The sequence below is a fragment of the Telmatherina bonti genome (genome assembly GCF_933228915.1).
Source record: "Telmatherina bonti genome assembly, chromosome: 18".
Lineage (NCBI taxonomy): Eukaryota > Metazoa > Chordata > Actinopteri > Atheriniformes > Telmatherinidae > Telmatherina > Telmatherina bonti.
This window is the reverse complement of record NC_136616.1, coordinates 13,068,606-13,091,241: the sequence shown is the minus strand read 5'-3', so window position 1 is coordinate 13,091,241 and position 22,636 is coordinate 13,068,606. Positions and strand designations below refer to the sequence as shown.

Genomic DNA, 22,636 nt, shown 5'->3' with positions numbered 1-22,636 from the left:
GAGAGATATAATCATCCAGCATGTCCTGGGTGTTCCCCTGGGGTCTCCTCCCACAGTGCCCAGAACACTTAACCAGAGAGGTGTCCACGGGGCATCCTAACCAGATGCTCAAGCCACCTCAGCTGTCCCCTCTCAAGGAGGAGCAGTGGCTCTACTCTGAGCCCCTCCTGGATGACCGAGCTTCTCACTCTTTCTTCTAAGTGAAACCCCGGCCACCCTGCAGAGGAACCTAATATCAGCCGCCTATCTGCGCAATCTCATACCACAACAGACTGGCGCAGAGGCTGCATTACTGCAGATGCTGTCCTGATCTGCCTGTCGATCTCATGTTCCATCCTTCCCTCACTCATGTGCAAAACCCCAAGGTATTTGAACTCTTCCACTTGGGGTAGAACCTAATTTCTGACTTAAACAGAACATTCTAGCCTTTTGTGGCTGAGGACCATGGTCTCGGATTTGAAGGCGCTGATTGAAAATGAGTCTGACTTACTGCCGGCAATGAGGACCAAGCTCTGACATTGATCATACAGGGAACCCACAGTTTTTGCAAGGTGGTCCGGTACCCCATACTCCTGACCCACACAGGATTCTCCAGGGGATACAGTAAAATGCCTTCTCCAATTCCTCAAAGCACATGTAGACTGGTTGGGCAAACTCCCATCCCCCCTACAGGATCTCAAAGAGGGTACAGAGCTGGTCCACCGTTCTATGACCAGGACGAAAACCACAGTGCTGCTCCTCAATCCGAGATTCCCAATCACTCCCCTCCAGGTCTCACTGTCCTTGCTCACTTGAGCATTGAAGGCCCATGAGCTGAAAAAGGAGCCCCCAGAGGGAGCACCCATAAACACTCCCTCCAAGGACTCCAGAAAGATTGGGTACTGCTGTTTGGTGCACAAACAACAGTAAAGACCTGTCCCTCCACCCGAAGGCGGAGGGAGGCTTTTGTGTTGAACAACTCCAGAGTGGAAGAAGGTCCAGCCCTTCTCGAGGATACTGGTTCCAGAGCCCAAGGATGTAGACCTTATTTAAGATGACTGGTCTGTCATTATGGCTAAGTTAAGCCTGCATTATGATCATGCTCCATTCATGTATGCTGTGAGTTTTCAAAACTTGAGTTCTTTTATGTGTTTGAAATGTTGATCCGCAGATATGTTGGAGTGGTAAGTATTAGATTTGTTTCTAACTAGTAGATGACATGGTGTGTGTAGTTTGCATTTATAGCTGTCATCACTCTGCAAATATAAACTCTCCCTTTCTCTTTCAGGCTTCACCTGCTTGCAGTAAATGGCTTTCAGATTCTGGTTCTGATGGGTAGCATAAAGTGTCCCTCATCTTTTTTTTTTGTCTTTGTTTTGGTCTCACCATCTTTTTTCTGAAGAACTGTAAACTTTGAACTGTAATCTGGTTTAGTAAGATAAGCAAACACATGTTGAGAAATGATTTCACTGATCCAAAATAACATGCAAGTAAAGGAAAAAATACAGATCTGCATAATCTTTACCTTCAGACTGACATTCCCCTGCTCTTTTCAGCCCGCTGATGCATTGTTGGTTCTGACAGATGATAAAGGCTGTAATGTCAAGACGAAATAGTAGAGAGAAGCTCACAGAAATGCTGTCCTTTATGTTGAGTCTTCAATTTATCAAGTTAGCTCTGCATTCATTGATCACAAATGTGGTGAAGTAACCCTAGGACAAGCTCTACATGAAGTATGAAGCTGTTTAACTATGCATAAAAGGTTTAATGGACTATCCATGAATCCTTTTATTTATTTTTTCTTTCAGATCAAAACATATTCACAGATCTAGCACTAAATAAGACGTTTGATATTTATGAAACAGCAGCTGCAGGAGAGAGAAGCGAATGGGAGAAACAATTTTCAGAGATGCTAAAGTGAACCTGATCCAGAAGATGAGATCAAGTGTGTGAATAACTTTTAAAACACTCAGGGGCCGAGTGATGAAGTGTTAGGAGGGCAGATGAAAGCCCAAACATGAGGCAGAAAACTGGTGAATGGCTTTTCAATTTCCAATCATCCCATTTCTTTCATTGATATGACTGAGCTGAAAACTAACAGGGTCATGTCAAAAGTCTCCCTTTGTGAAGAACTTGATGTTTAAAAGCATCTTGAAGATGAATTTCTCTCTACACAGATAACTGAAGTGCTTTGAGTCATTATAAGGTGTTATTCATATAATGACTAACGTTATATGTTGTGACAAAGATGTGAAATGACTCAACTCAGCTCGAATTAAATTCTGAATCAAAATCACTATTCATCTGTTTCTGTTTTTGGACTAAATTTATTCTATTCTGTTCTATTCTACAGTCATTCAACAGATGCTTTTATCCAAAGTGGCTTACATATGAGAGTGAGAACAACACAAGCAAGAAATCAAACAGTGGAGGACATCATAGATAGATGCTTGTCAGACTGCGGCGAGTCCAGTTGGACGTAGGTGTTACCAGGTAGTGCTACAGGCAGTTATTTTCTTTTACTTCTCCATTTGTTTTGTTCCCTTCCCTTTCTGCAATAGTCCCTTTTAAAAAAAGAAAAAAGATCTCACAATACCGTCTCTGGGGACAGCTAATTCAATGCTTATTTGTTGCAAAGCACTGGGCCAAGTTCTCCTTGAAGAGCTGAGTCTTCAGCTTGCTCTTAAAAGTAGAGCATTTTAATATTCATTGGTCTTGTTAAGAACCTGTTTGCAGGTCTCTTGAATCTAATTATGTTTCAATCTCTTTGTAATTTTGAGTATAAATGTATAAAAATAAACGGGCGGCTATATACATATATACATATATATATATATATATATATATACATATATATATATATATATGTGTGTGTGTGTGTGTATATATATATATATGTGTGTATATATATATATATATATATATATATATATATATATATATATATATATATATATATATAGCTAATATGAGCCAACAACTTCAGGCTCCACCCAGAGGGGGCGTCAATTGCTCCATTTAAATGGGAGTTTTAATTCCTGTTTAATTCCGAACAAAAGGTAATTCCACTTTAAATTGATGAAAAACGACCATGTAAACACATAATTCCTAATGCAAATTTCTATTTGGAATTCAAATTAAATCTGATGTAAGTGGCTGGTTTATTTCTCATTTTAATTCCGATCTATTTAATTCCTCTGTCATGTAAACCTTCATCCCGCTCTAAGTTAATTCCGGTCGTTATGCACATGCTCGTTACATTGTCCTGTCCCGATGACGCGCGTTGTTTTTCCTCCCGTGTTTGGTGGTCTGTCTTTCTTCTTCTCAGTTGCTGCAAAAAGTGAAGTAATATGCTCGTGTTGAGCTGGTACTTTAAATTTATAATAAAAATAGCGGCAAAACTGGTACTTACTATGTAGTTTTTACAAGTTATGACTAAAAAGGCAAGAAGCAGGGAACCAACTTTGTTTATTTCCAGTATATGTCATACATCACGTGCACCCTCTGTCCAATCAGAACCCTTCCCAACCCGCCACTCTAAAGAGGAATTAAGTGAGGACGTGTTTCATGTAAACCTTAATTTAGAATTATTATTTTAATGTAAACTCGTAGGAGGATACGTTAATTCTAAATTATTGAATTCCAAATTATTTAATTTCAAATTATAAATTCTGAATTAAAAAACATCAAGTAACCGTACCCAAGACGAAAACAAAAGATTTGATCAATATGTCAAGGTGTCACACCATAATCAACTAATTACCTCAAAACACCTGCAAAGGTGAGCCTTAAAATGGTCTCTCAGTCTGGGTCAGAGATTACTTTTTCATAATATTTAAATTTTCTGAGATGTAGCTGTACAAGAAGTGGACTACAAAGTAAAAAAAGAGTCAATTCCTGCATTTGGTGTAGTATTACACTTACATCAAATACAAGGTAATGGTATTTTTTAATCAGTATTACTTTGCATTTTAATCTGTCCCTGCATTCAAGTTATGTCGGGTTCTAGGGCATTTAATGTTGTTCCAGCTGAGTAATCTTTTTTTATATGGTTATTTCTAACAGAAAGTACAAATTGTCCACTTTTGATCAATGGAGATTTTCAATAAAGTCTAAAAAAATGACCCTTTAAGATATTTTTCAAATCTAAAAATACACTAACATAGCAGTATCCCTGTTTATATAAACAGAGCATAGTTGCTGCAACTCTGGCTACAGCATCCATTTTCATGAGGCTTGTTTGGGTTATTTGGCACTCATACAGACACAAACACAATCACTGAGAGCAACAACAGCCAAGTCCGAAAACCTCCATTGTTTTGGCTTGTCTGTTTTCTCGCCTCCCACTCTGTCTTTCCATTCTCAATCCCTCTTTTCTCGGACAGGGGGAAGGTTGCCCTTTCCTCTCTATCCAGCTGGGGAATGCTAATGGCGATGTGGCGGCGCCAAGACAATTAGTACACAGCACAAGAAGACAAGTGCTTGCAGAGCTCAAAACACACTATGAACCAGTGAGTTATCAAAAACAATTGTTTGCTGCTGTTCTTGTTCTGCAAATCAGCAGCTTAAATCCAAGGAAGCTAAATCAATGAAGAAGAAATGAGAGACAGTGACAGTTTAACAATGTCAGGCTGGACATTGTGAGCACCAAATGCCGACAGCAAAATGTTTGGACAGATAGAAGAAACCATAGTTGCCAGGGCGATGTAGGAATAACCAGTTAAAAAGAGAGTTTGGACTGAAGTGCTTTTATGGTCAGTCTACATCTGTCAAGGAAAATTTTGGAAAAGTCAGCTAGCTAAAATGCTGTAATCCCGCGTGACACCTCACATGAAGAAGGGGAAGGAAGACGTGTGAAGTATGTGTTGTCTTACACTGCATCTTGTTGAGCATTAGGGGCTTGTTTCACAGTTAGCCATGTTCTCACTAACATATAAACCTGTGGAGCATTTCAAACATTCACAACTAGCCTGGCTTCAGAATCTTTAAAGTGAGATCTAGCCATATTGAACATCAGTTACTATAATCAGAAGTCCTGCTCAAAGTTTTTTAAGGATATTTACTATTTATGACCAAGCGAAATGTCAAAGTTTTTACAGTGTAATCTTTAGATTTCTGGTTTCCATTATGGGCCAGAAGACAAAAATCAGATTGTGAGCCACAGGATTTTCATCAAAAATTTGTACCATAGAGTGATGCCAAATGTCTCAGAAACTGTATGTGTCATATAAGTCATGCTGGGTTCTTATTTGTTAACCAGCTCTGTTCAATATACATCCTTTTGTATCGACACGTAGCTCAGGAGGAAGAGCAATCATTTCAACTGGAAGATTGAAAGACTGATTCCAGGCTTCCCTGACTATGTGTTGAAGTGTCCTTGGGCAAGACACTGAACACAAAGTTGTGTTAATGTGCCATTAATTGTAAAGCACTTTGAGTGGTCAATATGACTGAGAAAGTGCTATGTAAGTACAATTCCATTTACCGTTTTGTCTATTTTTTTTTTTAACTTGCTTTGGTAATCAGAGGGTTTTATATAATTTTTTTGTTTATAATCTACAAAAATTAGCAATATCATAGAATTGTGAGAATCGATTTAAAAGCAATTTAAATCCAATTGGCACCCAAAAAATCAGAATCAAATCGAATTGGGACAAAAGCATATCGTCACAGCCCTAGTAATCAGTCCTTTATGTCTGTTACCAACTCATTCAGAATATTACGTTCAGAATAAGTGTTGTGAACATAGACCATATATATGCAGCTGTAATTGACTTAGAAGGTTGTGGATCAAGACTTTCCATTACCTTAGAACAAGCAATTCACAGAGGCGCATGTCCCATTTGCTCTCTGCCAAGCCATTACAGCAGCCCAGAAGGGACAAGCCAAAGACCAGCTCTAACGGGCCTTTCACATTCGTTTTTTAGTACCATCATAATCTTTCTTAAATTCTTGTATGGCAAGAACTCCATCCTTCATAAATTTGTCATAACAGGAGATTTATCAGTTAAAAGAGCCAGATTATGTCAAACATAATGATAAATGCTTAACTCTAGAAGCAATATGTCTGTTTAATCACGTAAAATACAGCATGGACATAGCTGTAGCTCCAGTCCCTGGTTTAGCAAAGACACTTTCATTTGAACTTTCCCTGTATCGAATTTAACTGGAGGTACACTGCAACTGACTGCAGATAATTCTGCTTGATGGCTGCAGCTGAAATGCAGTCTAGACAAAAGAAATCTCTTGCTGAGCAACTCAATCACCACGAGCTTGCAGCCAGAGTCTCGCTAAATGTTGCTGGAATTGACTGAGCTCTGCCAGTTTACCATTCATGACAACAGTGTCTTTGCTCTTTAAAGAGGAAGAGCGGTCTTCAATCCAACTTATCGATCGGTTAACAGAAATAGGGCATTAATTCAGCAGACCAAACGGGGAGGGAATATACAGTCGCAGGAAGCTGGGGTCTATCCCAGTAATCATTGGACGAGAGGTAGGGTACATCCTGGACAGGTTGCCAGTCAACGCAGGGCCAACAATGAGAGACAAACAACCATTCATGCTCACTTCTATGGAGGATTGAAAGCATGTCTTTAAGGAAGCCGTACTCCCAACCCTGTGGTGGGAGGACTGCTGTGAGGCCAGAGTGCTAACCACTACACCAGCATGCAGACCTCTCCAGGATTTATATCACTGAAACAGTAGCTCATAAAGTTGGGATGTGGAAAACCAGGAAATCCAATGAAAATAAAATAGTTCTTGTATGTTCCAGTTCATCTAAACAGAAATCTTTAACAGCATTTACAACTCAGAAGCGAAACCTTGTGTCTGCAGGAGCTGCCGGCTCCTTCGGCTTCTGCAGTGCTGACCGAGTAAAAAAGTCAATTTCCCAGCCCGGAGCTGATCAATACCTCATATACAGTTTTGGCAGCGCCAGTTAAGATGCTTATCTGGCCGGCTGAATGGGCGCCATGTGCACCCCAACACTTTCATCAGGCTGAGTTATTGGGATCCGCAGCTCTGAGCGAAATCGGGGAATGAATGCACACTCGGATACACGAGCAAATACAACGTAGCCAATCAATCACTTTAACTGATCCACCAAATAACAGTAAAAGTGGGCTCAAAAGTCTCCAACAAAAGATGCAAGAAGCATCTGTTGGTGTGACATTACGGCTGTTGTTGTCAGCAGAAATCAGTAATCAAATCAAACTTTATTTATAAAGCACACACACACACACACACGCCCAACAGCCCATCTTAATCATCACACGTACACACAGTGGCATAGTGGTCCCTCAATAAGTGGGTATACGCTCAATTTTTTGCCCTTAAACAAAGAGGAGTGGCTGCCCTGAAACAAAGAAGAGTGACAGCGGCTATCTGGCTGCTGAACATATAAACATCTTTATTATGTCTTTGTTCAGGGTAAAATCAATGTAGCTGCTGGTGAACTGCACCATTGTGGATTTAGTATCATTAGCAGAGCTGCTGGTAGATGTACATTCATGGGAATGTATGTAATTTTAAAAGCAGCATCACAGACGCTTTAGAAGTGGGTATACTCAATGCTGACTGAAAAAGAGGGCATACTCCATATACCCGCGTATACCCTGGACTACACCACTGGATACACATGGTAATATGTCACCAAGCAGAGGAGCCTGGTAAGGAAACACCATCACAGGAGCATGTTGCCATGGTTCAGCTCTTTTAAATGTCATCTAGTCGTCCTCAAATGTTTTCACACCCTTTCCTTATAGAAAAAGATGATTTTCCAACAGTCACAGAATAACTGCAAACTTGTTAGATTACAATTTGGTGATATAAGACATTGTTTTGTTATTTAATTGAGTTGAAGGAAACAAACAAACAAATCGGTCCTGGACAAATTAGAGCATTTATCTGATGAACAAAGGAACAAAAGGCCTGTCAACAGGTGTAGAAGTCTGACTGGGAGGAACAGAAAACACCTGACTGATATAACATTCATTCATTGTCCAAACCACTTAATCCAATTCAGGGTCGCAGGGAAGCTGGAGCCTATCCCAGCAGTCTTAGGCCGAATAGCGGGCTACATCCTGGACAGCTTGCCAGTCCATCGCAGGGCCACACAGAGAAAAACAACCACTCTGATATAACATATATTGTCATATTTGTTTGCTTTTAAAAAAGTATTTCTATTAAACCAGAATTTTTTCTTCTTCTTCAATGGGAAGGTATGAATACATTTGAGTATGAGTGTAGCAGTTAGAGACGCCGTAAAGTGGATACAACCATGCTGATCCTCCCACTGCCACCAGTCACTCAAGTCATCCTACAACTTTGCTGTAAATGTTCTAAATATGCAACAGGTACGATGACTTTTCTGGTGACCAGAAGCAGCCATGAGAAAATGATCCAGGAGATGCTGAGCTGGTCAAAATATAAAAGGTTATTTGTGATTAAAACCAAGTGAAAATGGTGTTTAACATGATGACACGAGCAATTTTCCCACAGGAGAGTTTAACTGGAGCAAAAATGACTTTCCTCAGACTCGACCTGATGACACAAAAATCAATTTCCACACCTTTACTCATCCCTTACTGCAGGCTGTCACTTAGCCACCTAAAGTCTCTGCAGAATGAGGCAATGTAGCCAGGTTTCGTTTTTTTCCCCCCCGATCCCAGCAGTCAACCTATCGATCTGTTCAAATCTCTGCAGATAAGATCAACCTGCGCTGATGATCACTGTCTGAAGACTTGGACGCAAAGCCTAGAGGTTGTCCAATTACAAATGGAATTTAAGAGATCACTAAGTCTGGTTACAAGACAGCGCTTCAAGCTCAGTATCAATAACTACAATGTAAATGGTGTCCATCAAACTGAACAGATTCTCTTCAAGTCTTAACCTTTAATCAGGAGCCGGACCAGGAGATTAAATATGTAGCTGCTCGCAAGGCAGCTTCAGCAGCTACAAGGAGCATAAAACACTTCAGTTTGTAGCAAATATCACCTTAACTTTTTACATAATTCCTAACAAAAGATACATCTATAAACTGCCATTAGATATAGTGTATTTTCTTGTTTTTCCCCCCAACATCAGAATCAAAATAGAATTTTATGTGTGAGTGTGTGTATATATATTTTATTTGCTTTGGGAAAAATAAAACACATAAAAATAAATGAAACTCCTGCTGAAAACAACCAGCAGTGTTTGCAACACACTGGCTTTTTTTTTTTTTTTTTTTTTTTAAAAGGACGTTTCTGGCAAAGAGGACCACATGGTTCAATACTGACATCTAGTGGCAGAAGATGCAACTGCACGCTGCACCAATTTCACTGAGACTGCATTTTACAAGACCTTGAATGCAACCCACCCTTCAAATGAAATAAGCCGTTCATTCAAACATAAAAAGAGACTTTTATTATTTTAAGAGCACGCATGACGGTCATGAGCGCAGCATCATAACGCCATCTTTTATACAAATAGTTACTTGATATTAACATGATAAAAACTGTACAACTTGTGAAAATACACACATGCATAGTTGCAAACTTTAATGATGTATGAAAAGCTAGAAAACTTGTGGGCTGGCTCATAATCCATCAGTAAAAGTAAGCATTTACCACCTAAAATATTTTCCTTTCTGTGCTGAGCTTACAAAATACTAATGAATTAAGATTTTTCTTCTTATAAAAACATAAAAACAATAAAAGCCAACGCTTCTGCAACACTAAAAAGATTAAATGCCCATGTTAAAGAGGTCTTACGAACATGAATTTATTTCCATTTTACTTGTAAAACAAACTAAACTACACATAAATATTAAACATATTTACAAGCTAAGTATTTACAAACTTTGTTGGATGGAAGACGCCATTTTACCATTTTCAGCGCTGATGTCTTCACTGAGAGGCTAAAGCTTTTTCCAAAATGTCCTCGTCTACCAACGGCACCGACGTCACTTCAAAAAACACCCTGGAAAATATTTAACGTTGCATTAACACCCAACAGCTTTGAACCGCGAGTGTGTTTCATTTGCAGACATCCCGACTGGTTTGACACTGGACTTACTTATGACAGTATTTGTTTCTCACGGCCTTCAGCTTGTCTTCGGCGGGAGCTAAAAGCATCTGATAGAGGCGTCTGACGGCGGGCGCCAAGTCTGATGTCTGATAGCCGGTGTGGAACTGCAGGATGGGAGTCTGCAGAGGAAACAAGGGACAAAAATGGGAATTAGCTGCTCATATGGAGACCTTCAGAAATGCAACAAAAATACAGAACTTGGGATTTATAAATTTGCAGGAGTAGGAAATGGAATAAAAAAAAATTTTTTTAAAGTTGAATATTGGTATTTTTTGCTTCACAATTTTGAAATAATTTTTTTTCTTCAAAAATTGATTTATTTTTTAAATAAAATAAAAGTAATCCATTATAAAATTTGTCATTTTTATTGATTTTATTGAACTTTTTACTCATCTTCTTGGGCATCATAGCAGCAGAATGATGGTCTGGCTACTGTGTTGTTTCTTAATTTAATTCAAGGAAAATGACGAGAAAAAAAAAGAAGTTTTGTACATTTTTTTTTTTTATTAATCTACAAAAATCTGCAAGATCGAAGAATAGTGAGAATCACAATTTAAATCGAATCGGCACCCAAAAATAATCTGAATCAAATCGGGACAAATGCCAATCGTCACAGAACTAATTTACAACGCCCACAAAACCTGATGGTTAAGCAGCAACAAACATCTCCAGAAGCTGCCTGATCAATCACACGAGGAGCTTTGACAAGCTGTGTAAACAGGATTTTTAAACCACATCTGCAGAAATGTTTACAAACATCAGCAGGTGTTTCAGGATTCTTCTACCAGAGTTTTAGGGCACATTCACGTCAGCCTTTGTGATTTGAATCCGAGTCCGTTTGCTCGGAAAGTCGGCTTCATTTGGGGAAATGTGAACGCACCAAACGAATTCTGATTCGGATCAAAGAAGTGGACTCAGTCCGCCTACAAACGCAGGTTTTGGTCTGTTTTAAGCGGACCAAATACAGGGCGTGGACTACAAAAGAAAGTAGCTTCCTGCATTTAGGGAAGCATTGCACTGTGGGTAAATACATAGCGACGTCGTTAAGAGTCCTCTGCATCGTCTGTTGTTCATACTGCTTCTATTGTTGCAGTGTATTTCTGCAGGATACTTGCATAAGACAATAAAAACCCAAAACAGCGAGAGTTTCATCTCCATGTTTAGCTTGCAACAGTTTTCTTCTTCATGCAGGTCTTGTCCTCTATTTTTGCTAGAGGTTATTATATTATTGTAAAGGTATGGCTTGATTGACCAAAGTGGAGCATGAACATGATCTTGGTCCACATGGATACACCCCCCTACAACTGACCCAAGTCCCCTATCGTTCCGTGTCTAGCGGACTATCCTGACGTCAATGCACTTTTAATATTATGCTTACAATGTGTAAAAACTGCTTCTGTGACCTTCATGAAGGTTCTTTGTTTTGCAACACATGTCAGGGTTGCCAACAGCATTCAGAGTTATTTAAAGCAGCATTTTCTAAGTAGACCGAAACTACAGATCAATACCTGAATATCAGTCATAAAAGGGATGTTTCAAACATGTTTAAGAGATGTTTTTGTGTAAAATACATGGATCTCTATTGTGGTTCTTAACCCTTTAAAACTGCTGGTGCCAGAAAATGACTTAACTCTAAGTAATTACACTAATGAATGTAATTCCAACACTTTCTGAAAGCTTAGAAATGCAGCTTCGCACTATTTAGCACATAAAGTATCTTAATGACCCGAATTAAACTATATAGACTTGTACTGGAATGACAGTCGGTGACAGACTTGTTTAAATCTATCTTGTAAGATATTAATCTAAACAGGTATTGGTACGTAAGTGCCACTTCTCCATCTGCCAGTTCATGGACAGGACCAGACACTTTGAATCAGTTTGAACTGGTACATGAGCTACCTGGTGGACCCATTCTTTACACTGGAGACACACTTTCAACATGGCAACGGCCAAAAGAAACTTGATCGCTGTTTGGACTTTGAAGCGGCGCTTCACCTGAGATGCACGTTGACGCAACACCAAACAGAACCGTGTTATCCATGGAAGTGGACCAGCGTTAGAATAAAGCGGACCAAACCAACACTCCCAATCATATGTGGAGTAACACAAGATGAGTCAAGTTCAAGTTTCCATTCAAACCATAGACTGTATATAAATATGGGCGGAGCCTCCGTGACGTCACCCGTAGGTTTCTGAAGAGCTGAATTGAAGCTTGGTGGGTGGTTCCTACCATCGCCATATTGGCAGGGGGATGCGTGTCGTCTCGCCTGGAAAATACAAATATGGGCAAAGAGGTGGAGCTGAGAGGGGGGCTGTGAGCCTCATGGTGGATGATTGACATCGAGCGAGCTCCGAGCTGCCGATAGCTCAGCGCTAACCTGGAGATAACAGGAGTTAACCAAGTAACGGATGTAAGCGGGCTAAAGCTAAGTCACGTTGTTAACCGGCTAAAAACCGCGGTTTTTCTACGTTCTTCTGACTTGAAGCAGGAGATTGGTGCCTGTCAATCAAAAAGGACACACCCCTAAATGTGCTGAATTTTGAGATTAAATTACTTTTAAACCTATGAGTTGGAAAAAAATTCACTCCCCCCACAGTTGTCATGAAGGTAAACCTGACCTATTAAACCTAAAATGGATTTTTGAACCAGGCTGTAAACATGTTTATTTCTGCTGTGAAGTTGGTCTTTTTAACATGGGAGTCTATGGGGATTTGCTCTGTTCTGCAGCCCCTAGTGGATGAAGGGGGAACTGCAGTTTTATGCACTTCTGCATAGGCTTCACTTTTAACCGCTTGAGGCCCCGTCCATCCTTCATATACTGTCTATGGTTCAAACAAGATGAATTTAGTTTTTACTGTCCAACATGGTCGAATTCGTAACCGTGTGTCTGGTGGTGTCTTCGGAAAAGCGAAAGGCAACCATGGTTAAAACTGCATTTATTTTATTTTTGTAGAGGAAACACGGAGAACACGGACCACTTCGCCAAAAAGTTTGAAGGTTCTGACATTCCAGGCTGTGACTCTAAAAGCACCATAAGAGCACCAAACGTTTGATTTGATGAGCGATAAACGGCCCCATTGTGTTTTCAGCTTCAGTTTTAAGCCTGCTGCCCGACACTTGAACAGCCTTTGTTGTAGAGGTGACAGAAGGCTACAGCACAGCTGACATCATTGTCACACTTGAGTTCCCTCATGTCTTCTTGATGGAGGGGCTGAGAGCACTCCCACCAGGATAGAAATAGCTCATCTCTAAGGGTCAGAACTCAGAAAAGAGTCACTGCACATCAGTAAAGCTGTTCTAAGGGGAGAAGTGACAGTAAAATGACCCGTACGGAGCACAAACTTTCCATAGAAATCATTTGGTAGAGTCGGTGGAGACTAGCGACAGCAGCACAGTGAGGAAGTCTCCTTATCCGTCTAGCAGCAGAGCTCTGTGTGGCGAGGTAACCTACCCATCCTCCCAGGTCTTTGGTGACCAGAGCAAGTAGCAGACAGGCGGAGGCCAACAGCGAGCCTCTTACAGGCATCAGATCCATCTCCATGAGACTCAGCTCGCAGTAGTAACGAGCCAGAGTCAGCGTGTCCATACTGGCACTCACACACTGCAGAGACAACCAAAGGAAATACTGGAATGAGCAGTCTTCACACACACTGCTGCTGAAGAGGTGCAATTAGCTGTAAACCGTCTATGTCACACACACACACACACACACACACCTTGGCATAGCGTCTGAGGAACCGATAGGGGATGGGGATGTTGATGTCAAAAGACAGCGTCTGCAGGATGCTGGCCTCCATGGAGATGAGCTCCTCTCGCGTGTACGCATCGTCGCAAATATAAAGGAAATCTTCAACACAAGGAGGGCTGCGCTCCTGGGGGGGGGGCGACCACACAAAGAGAGAAATATTAGAGAAAGATCGGAACTGTGTGTCTAAAAGCAGAGTGTAGTTTAGTCCTTAAGGTTGCTCATCCTCACCTCAAATTTGGAGGCAATGAGCATGGTGGTGGATCCGACAAGCTGCAGCATCTCCCGGTGGATGGGCGCTTTTGACAGGTAGTGATCCGTCATCTTCACAGCCAGGTAGAGGGTCTCGTGGTACAGCTCAAAGTTCTCCTACACAAACAGGCAATCGTGTGGGGCGTAAACACAGACGGCGCTCAGAAATTCTGAGCAGAAACAAGCAGAACTTCGCCTCGTTTGCAGGCGAGCAGCCAAATCCCCAGGAGGTTTAATTAGCCGATGTTCTTAAAAAATAAACCACCTGAAATGTTATGACGGCACTCACCTGCACCTCCACCAGCCAGTCCACCAGGATCGCCCTCATCTCTGGGTTCAGGCTGGGCTGCTGGGGCATGTAGTCGGAAAGGAGGAACTTTTCCTGCAGGAAACGGAGGCCAGATTACATCACACCACCTTCACATCCTGCATTCGTCAGCGAGGTAGGGCTGGACGATTAGTCGGATTATAATCTCAACTACAATCTGGGTTTTCAACGATCATAAAAATAAAAGGGTGTGATTATTTTTCTTTCTGCAGTTTCCTCTCCTGCTGTCTTCAGTTGCTAATCGAGCGTCTCTGGAATTGCAGCGTTGTACTGTAAACTCCTCCCACAGCCGCTTTGCTTTCATTCAGACACTGTTGCCAACATGGCGACTTTCTCGCTAAATCTGGAGACTTTTTTTGTTTTTTAAAAGCAACAAATCTTGCAACTTTTACTGGAGTTATTGGAGACTTTTCTGGTGTTCTGGCGACTGACTTGAAGGCACATATTGTTCTGCAGTTACTGTAAGGAAGGAGCAGTGGGAGCCTCTCCCGTCCTAAAGCACTCCCAGGCGGCCAGTCTCAGTCGGCTCCGGCTGCAGGTCAATGTAGAATAACTGCAGTAGGTTGTGGAAGTTCACCTAAACATAGTTTATACCATTGTCAGTGAGAACTGACTGCATTATTTTCATATACATAGTTCGGCGAGTTAAATCACTGTAATATCCCTCCGTTACCGGGTGTTACCATAGCAACGAGTTAATCAGCTGGTTCAGATCTTAACAAGTAAATGAGAGAAATGCGCTGCAGCCTGACAGCAGTTCTTTGGCATAAAACATAAAATAGTTCCTATACAAGCAGTAAAAGCGGATTAAACGACTGAACCGTGCATTAGACGGTTATAACACGCGACACGGAGTCTAGAACACCACGACGTGCAGCGTTGTTTAAAAATACTGGATCATTGTGTTAAATAATCGAGATCTCAATTTCAGTCAGAATAATCGTGAATATAATTTTTGTCATAATCAAGCAGCCCTACAGCGAGGTGCTGAAAGCTACAGAAGCCGTTAAACGACAGTTCGATGATGAGAACTTCTCAGTTCGACTCACCTCTCTCTGTTTGAGATAGTCAAAGATCTCCTTCGCATACTCTGGACACATGTAAAGGTCCTCAGAGTTTGCAGCGTCGATGTCAAACTCCTTTGGGATCTACGAGGACGAGGCGGGGGAGTGAAAAGAGAAATTACTCCTCACTCTTTCCAACATTTACAGTTTTTATTTGTCTTTATTCCTCACTGGTTGTCTCCGAAGATGTGCTGGCAGTTCCCGTCCAGCAGGGGGCGACGCATCCTCCAGCTTTCCCACTGGAGCTGCAACATCCTCCTGCGGCTCCTCTTCCTTCACCTCCTCCTCTGAATCGCTCCTTTCCTTCTCAGTCGCCGTCCCCTCTGAGCTCACAGACGACGACCTGCAGGAGGAGAGTCAGCGAGTTAAGACCACACAAAATCTGAGGATATGAAAGTGTCTGAAGTGATTTACTTTTTCAGGTTGGCTTGATTCTTTGCCGGCACCGAGGTGGAGGTAGTTTTCCTCACAGTCTTCGTCCCTGATTTCTTCTTCCTCCCTGGAAGGCTGAGCTGAACCTTATGAGCCTAAGAAGATTTTTAAAAGACATTGTGCTGATAAAATGTGTTGTAATATCTCCCAGGCTGCATGTGGAAAAACCCCACTCATCCTTATCTTCCTGTTTACAGAGACTAAGGGCTTAACCTGATCAGATTTACTGTTTCAGAGTTCAAGACTGGTCGAAAACTCTGAGCTCCTTGATGAAGCGCTGCTTAAGCACACTGGTTGTTAAAGGTGAGCAGAAGCTGCCATCTAGCTGTGTGATCACAGCGATGCAAACTCCCAGGATGCCAGAAATGACCCGTCACAGTCCTGCATGCAGCCGCAGAGTCACGGCTACACCAAGGTTTCAGGATAAACGCATTCAGAGGTGGATTCATTTTGTGAAGAAGAAGAGCTGAGGATCCCCACCAGTGTCATTTTCACCAGCTAGTTTTAAGACTGTTTTTTTTTTTTTTTTTTTAAAAGTTTGTGGGTCCTTCCCAAGCAAAATGGGCGTCAGACGAAAAATCGGAGCCGTATCCGTCACAAGAGCTTGTTAAATTCTCCGTATGGTTTTAAAAAAAAAAAAAAAAAAAAAAAGGAGCTTAAAATACTTTTTGATCCAGATTAGTGCTACTCAAGCAGCAACCTCAGGTGGTTAAAAGTGAAGCCTATGAGGAAGTGCATAAAACTGCAGTTCCCCCTTCATCCACTAGGTGCTGCAAAACAGAGCGAATCTCCATAGACTCCCATGTTAAAAAGACCAACTTCACAGCAGAAATAAACATGTTTACAGCCTGGTTCAAAATTCTCTTTTAGGTTTAATATGTCAGGTTTACCTTCATGACAAATGTTGGGGAGTGAATTTTTTTCAAACTCGCCTGTTTACAAGTAATTTTATCTCAAAATTCAGCATATTTAGGGGCGTGTCCTTTAGATTGACAGGTACCTGATCTCCCGCTTAAAAGTCAGAAGAACGAAGAACAGCCGCATTTTTTTAGCCGGTTACCAACGTGACTTAGCTTTAGCACGCTTACATCTGTTAGCTGGTTAACTCCTGTTATCTCCGAGTTAGCTCGGTTAGCTCTTAGCTACAGAAAGCTCGGAGCTCGCTCGATGTCAATCACCCACCATGACGCCCCTCTCAGCTCCACCTCTTTGCCCATATTTGTAGTTCCCGGGCGAGACGACACGCATACCTCTGCCAAGATGGCGATGGTAGGAACCGCCCACCGAGCTTCAATTCAGCTCTTCAGAAACCTACGGGTCACGTCACGGAGGCTACGTCCATCCCTTTATATACTGTCTATGGTGCCATATCATTTCTATTCTACAATCTCTTAACAGACACGTTTCTGCAAAATGACTTCCATTTGGGACTCAGTGTCTTGCCCAAGGACACTTTAGCATGTAGTCAGGGGATGCCTGGAATCAAACCACGAACCTCTAGGTTGGGATACAACTGCTCTTGATCCTGAGCCACAAAGAGGTCATTGAGATGTTAGCATGCGTGACATACACACAGCATCGACTGCCAACGCTGACGGATCGAGCAGACTCCTGCTGTCCTGGACGGCTGCTCCATGCGGTCGTTGCAACTGTCGACGGTGTCCGCCCAGGTTTTCTTGATATCATAAAGACCCACTGCGGAGTATTTAAAACAAAAGCTTTACAGCTGGTTGAACAGCCAATGAAAATACAGAGACCACAGCTGCTCGACGCAGCCAACGCGGGTGCGAGTACCAGTCTGCGGGTGTTGCTGCAGGTCCCCCCACCACCTTTCATCACCCCATCATGACATATTCAACAAGGCCGAAGGAGAAGAGCTGAGGAAAAGACAATACTAGGCCCTTTTTGTTGACCTGTTCCCAGAAAGAACACCAGCAGCGTTGTGACTGCTGGACCGATTTACTTTTCTGTGCTGAGAAAGAGCCACGGCACTTTGAGTTGCACAATGTAACAATGTCGATAATGTAGTCCAACAGCCTTAAAATCTCCAGGGTGGGACTTTAAATTTACGGAATTTGGCTTGGTTATGACAAGCTGCTCTGTTTCCTCACAGCGCTGATCGTTTCAGTTGATCTGAGATCAGTTATCAGCAGGTCATCAGCAGACACAGCGTTTCAGAGCAGAGCAGGGTTCATCTTTCCAAATCCATTAAATTTACTTGCCTTTTTCTCTTCTTTTCATAACTATTTATGTTTGGCAGCGGCTCAATGAAACATTTTAGTCATATTAGACGCGTTCTGGCGATACATGAAGCCGGTGGATCAATGAGAGGCGGTGGCATCAGTTTCTAAACACCACTGCAGCATAAACATCACGATTTGACTTCATCAGTGATCGAACTTGGCTATTTTCAATCCAAGGCAGATCAGAGCCATGAAGCAGCATACACACCCAAAGAGCCGGATTTCAGGAACACTGCCAGAGAAAACTGAGTGTGTATTCACAGCAGGATAGTCCGGGGGACTCGGTTCATCTGGACGGGAAGTTCAGACAAATTCTGCACTTGTCACAAAAAAAGACACACACCGCTGAGCGTTTGAGGACAGTCTTACAGCATCATGTTGCAGTTTCTCTTCCAAGGTTACTGCACAACTTCATCGAGAAGCACCAGAAATCCAGAAACACGGTCACAAAAATCAACCAATCACACGGGAGTACTTCCACGTAGCTGAGCTGCAAGCAGGAGGTGCACATCCGGTAAGGAAGATAACTTCAGATCTGAACTTTCGGCTGAAGTTGACAGCAGCTCTAAAGGTGATCCGGTGTTTATTAAAGCACTTAGAGAAGGTCAACAACTGCTGAAAGCTGGCGATTTTGTCAGAACGTGCTGCAAAAAAAATATCTGTGTCATACATCAATCAAAAAAGTTGTCTGTTATTTTCCTAAAACCTTAAATCTATTTTTAATATATAGAAGAAAAAAATCCTTGTAAAGTCCGGTAATTGCAGCACTTATTCAAGTAGCAAAGATAGTAAAGGGAAACAGATTCATGCTAATGATGATGAATATTGATCAATTAGTAGGTTTAGCAACACAAATCCTAATAATTTCCTTTCCTGTTAGAGAAATTAACTTAAGAAATAAAAGTCAGCTTCTTGGTTTAATTGCAGTCCAACTCTCAGTCAGACTCAGACAAGAACTTTAATTCATTTCCAACAACCAAAGCAAGTCAGAATTATCCGACCTCATGGTGATTTAGAAAAGCTGGTTTTTACCACAGCAGTGTATTTATTACTGCTTTGCTTCATTTTTTTCCGACAAAACTGAAGTGCATGAATACAAATGCTGCCTCTCTTTATTAAACTGATGTGAGAAAAAGCTTTTTTTTTTTTTTTGCCTTGGACACTAAAAGATTAAAGTAAACAGAACTGAGGCCAAATCATTAACATGGATACCAATTTAATTTCTGGGTAAAGTACTCTCAGACTCAACTATACCTAGTATCTACTGCGTACATGAAACCAGTCACATGTTAAAATCAATGGCTGCAAAACAATCTGAGAATGAAGTTGGTTTTATGATAACAATGATTCTCACATTGCAGATTAACAGCTTCCTAAATAAGAAAGTCTGGCTTAACATACCTGATAAAGTATCATTAACCATTATAAAAAGGTTTATTTTCTATTTTATTTTCCCAAAAATGACCAATGTGAAACGGCATCTGTAATAATCATATCTAAAAGTCCCCAACTTGAGACAACTGAGGCTCAAAGTGTCCAGCAAATAGATGTCATCTTGCTTTTTGCAAATAAAGGTTTTGTTCATGTGGATGTGATCCTGGGTTTTAAAGCTGTTCCCAACAGGACTTACATTGGTGATGTCAATAAAAGCAGTCCTCTTCTTTGGAGCTCCACGAGGAGGAGAAGAGGACCTTTTCACCTGCAAGCCTTCCTCCTAAAAAACACACATAAACATGAAAAAGGACACTAAAAACAAGCGGCCACAAACCACGTGCTTATGTTGTGTAAGTGCAGGGAAAAAAAGCTGATTGCATTGATGTAAAGTAACATTAAGTTTAGGTGCAATCATCTCTGCTGCAACCTTTAGAAACATTTTATAGTTTGTTACCTGGTTTTCCGTGGCTGCTGCATTCAGTTTGGGTATTTTGCTGCCGGTGGATGCTGTTGGTTTCTTTCCCCTCGTTAAAGGCATGTCTGTCTGTCTCCCTGCACAAAACAAGTCAAGCCGCTGCAACGCGCCCTGTTTCAAATAAAAAATTAAACAAAATCACAAACGCACACAAAAGATGGCGCAAAATGTTTAGGAAATGAAACTGCGGGAAAGGCTTGCCGGGGTTTTAATAAACGCAACTGCTTGTGGAAAAACTGAACCAGAGTCGCTGCAGTTAACGTTGCACCGGGTGGGGTTTCCTCTCGTTAATCCGTGCACGAAATACAACCTGCAAATGACCTTTTATCTTACCTTGGCGTACGTGTGCGTCGTATAGTGTGCAGTTTTTTGATTTAGAGAAAGAAAAAGGCGCCGGTTTCCAACGTAAACACTCCTGCTTTGATGATCCGGCTTTATGGAAAAGACCGCAGACAAAAGTGTTTCAGCTGAGGATCTGAATCTCCTGCTCCTATTTCCTATTGGCTACAATTTGAGCCCCGCGGACCAATCAAAAAGTCGCACAGGATGCCGTTTGCTGAGGGAGCGTTCGTTTTATTCCGTAACATCGCCCGGATTGTTGTGAGAAATAATCACATAGGAAAGCAAAAACATTAATGTTTAGATTAATATTTAGAAAATGTCATATATTTCATTTTGGTTTTTCAGCTGGGAATACAAGTTGGCACCATTTCAAAGTTTGGATGCGTTTCATGAAATCTGACCGGCAGCTCATTTATGTTGTAAATCCAACGAACCCTGACGGAGGAGCAACAGTTAAGATTTTCAAATTCCCTGGCAACCAATAGAAACGTAAGGATTGGAAAACGCATTGGCGTCTTCCTCTGATGTTATGTTGTGAGACACGTGCAAGCTTGTGTACCTCTGCATACACATTTAACTAGACTCACATGCAGTGGGGCACCACTGAGTCTCAGAAATTAAAACTAATAATATTAATATTAGTCTGTGTGTGTCAGTCTGAGACAGATTGACAGTAAAGGTTATGCATCCAAGCACTGACCATTGTAACCAGCAACCATCACAAAACCAAATGAATACAAATAACTTCTTTAAAATGCATCAATGGTATTAATTATTATAATTTCTTAGTAATAATTATATTATTGGTTAATATTGTTTACTGAATCAAACCATCATCTACATACCAGTGGCCTTTACTTTTTTCACACGGCTAATTTATTAATTATTTTATCGGGTAACATCTTTAGACAAGCTCAGGGCCAGATTAAAAGTACACAGGCCCTCGGGCCCAGAGTATTCCAGGGGGCCCCTTCCTCACCACAACATTGTGAAAATTGTGAATGATACTCTGTGAAATGACATTTCTAATATCTCTCAGCCAATGGTACCAATAGCAACACTAGACACTGTGGTGTAACTATCTGGCTTTTATGTACATTTTGTTTAATGTCCAAACTGCTGGTATTTGCTCTACCTGGGCCCCCCATGAGCCCCAAGTGGGCATGGGCCCTTGGGCCTGTGCCCATAATGTGCATTGGATATTCTGGCCTCGGACAAGCTCCAGGATGAATTTATCTCGAGTGGAAAGTGACATTAGAGCAGAGGTGTATCCAGGTACCATAAACTAAAAGTTCTGCCATGTTTTTGCATCTACCTGTGCATTTAGAACAGGTGTTTTCACTAACAGGCAAATTTACATAAAGTGGAGCTGAGCTAATTCAATTTTGCTGGTTTAGTGACTGGTTGGAGCAGCGGCCATACAGAACTTTTACTTTATGGCACCTGGATTGTACACCTCTGCATTAGAGTGAAAACCAACAAGAAACTGATAAAGTGTGTGACGAAGTATTTTTGAGGTTGTTTGATTTCCACATTGAGGAAGACAACTTTAGTGGTGCTGTATTACAGTGCTGTATTATTTTCACTGTTTGGTAATCAAAAGTTAAATAAAAACACCTCTGTGTAAATATCCTATGTTAAAACATGGACACCTGCAGCTCATCTTGCAACGCATCTGTGAACAAAATGTTTTTATTTAGAAATTCAGTGGATGCTGCTTATATTCAGATGTGCTTATAGTAGTCACTCCAAGTCAACCACATTTCTGTGAAATCGAACTGTCCACTTAGGAAGCAACACTGACTGACAATCAATTTCACATGCTGTTGTGCAAATGGAAGAGGTGGAAATTATAGAAAATTGGCAAGACACACCCAATAAAGGAGTGGTTCTGCAGGTGGTGACCACAGTTCTGATGCTTTCTGGCTGATGTTTTGGTCACTTTGGAATGCTGGTGGTACTTTCACTCTAGTGGTAGCATGAGACGGAGTCTACAACCCACACAAGTAGCTCAGGTAGTGCAGCTCATCCAGGATGACACATCAATGCGAGCTGTGGCAAGAAGGTTTGCTGTGTTTGTCAGCGTAGTGTCCAGAGCATGGAGGTGCTACCAGGAGACAGACCAGTACATCAGACCTGGAGGAGGCCGTGGCAGGATAACAACCCACCAGCAGGACCTCTATCTCCTTCTTTGTGCAAGGAGGAACAGGAGGAGCACTGCCAGAGCCCTGCAAAATGAGCTCCAGCAGGCCACAAATGTGCATGTGTCT

The 22,636-nt window shown here is 41.5% G+C and overlaps 1 protein-coding gene across 1 annotated transcript; it reads right to left on the bottom strand.

Annotated features, from left to right (window-relative positions):
- Positions 1-9,822: 9,822 nt before the first annotated feature.
- On the bottom strand, positions 9,823-20,087 carry ccnb3 (cyclin B3; the record flags this gene model as incomplete). The annotated part of the gene is made up of 11 exons (XM_079258094.1): positions 9,823-9,939; positions 10,036-10,166; positions 13,503-13,652; positions 13,768-13,923; positions 14,028-14,165; positions 14,338-14,430; positions 15,426-15,524; positions 15,612-15,783; positions 15,855-15,967; positions 19,746-19,829; positions 20,004-20,087. The coding sequence occupies 11 exons, from the start codon at positions 20,085-20,087 to the stop codon at positions 9,867-9,869; spliced, it is 1,293 nt and encodes a 430-aa protein (XP_079114220.1). The 3' UTR covers positions 9,823-9,866.
- Positions 20,088-22,636: the final 2,549 nt, after the last annotated feature.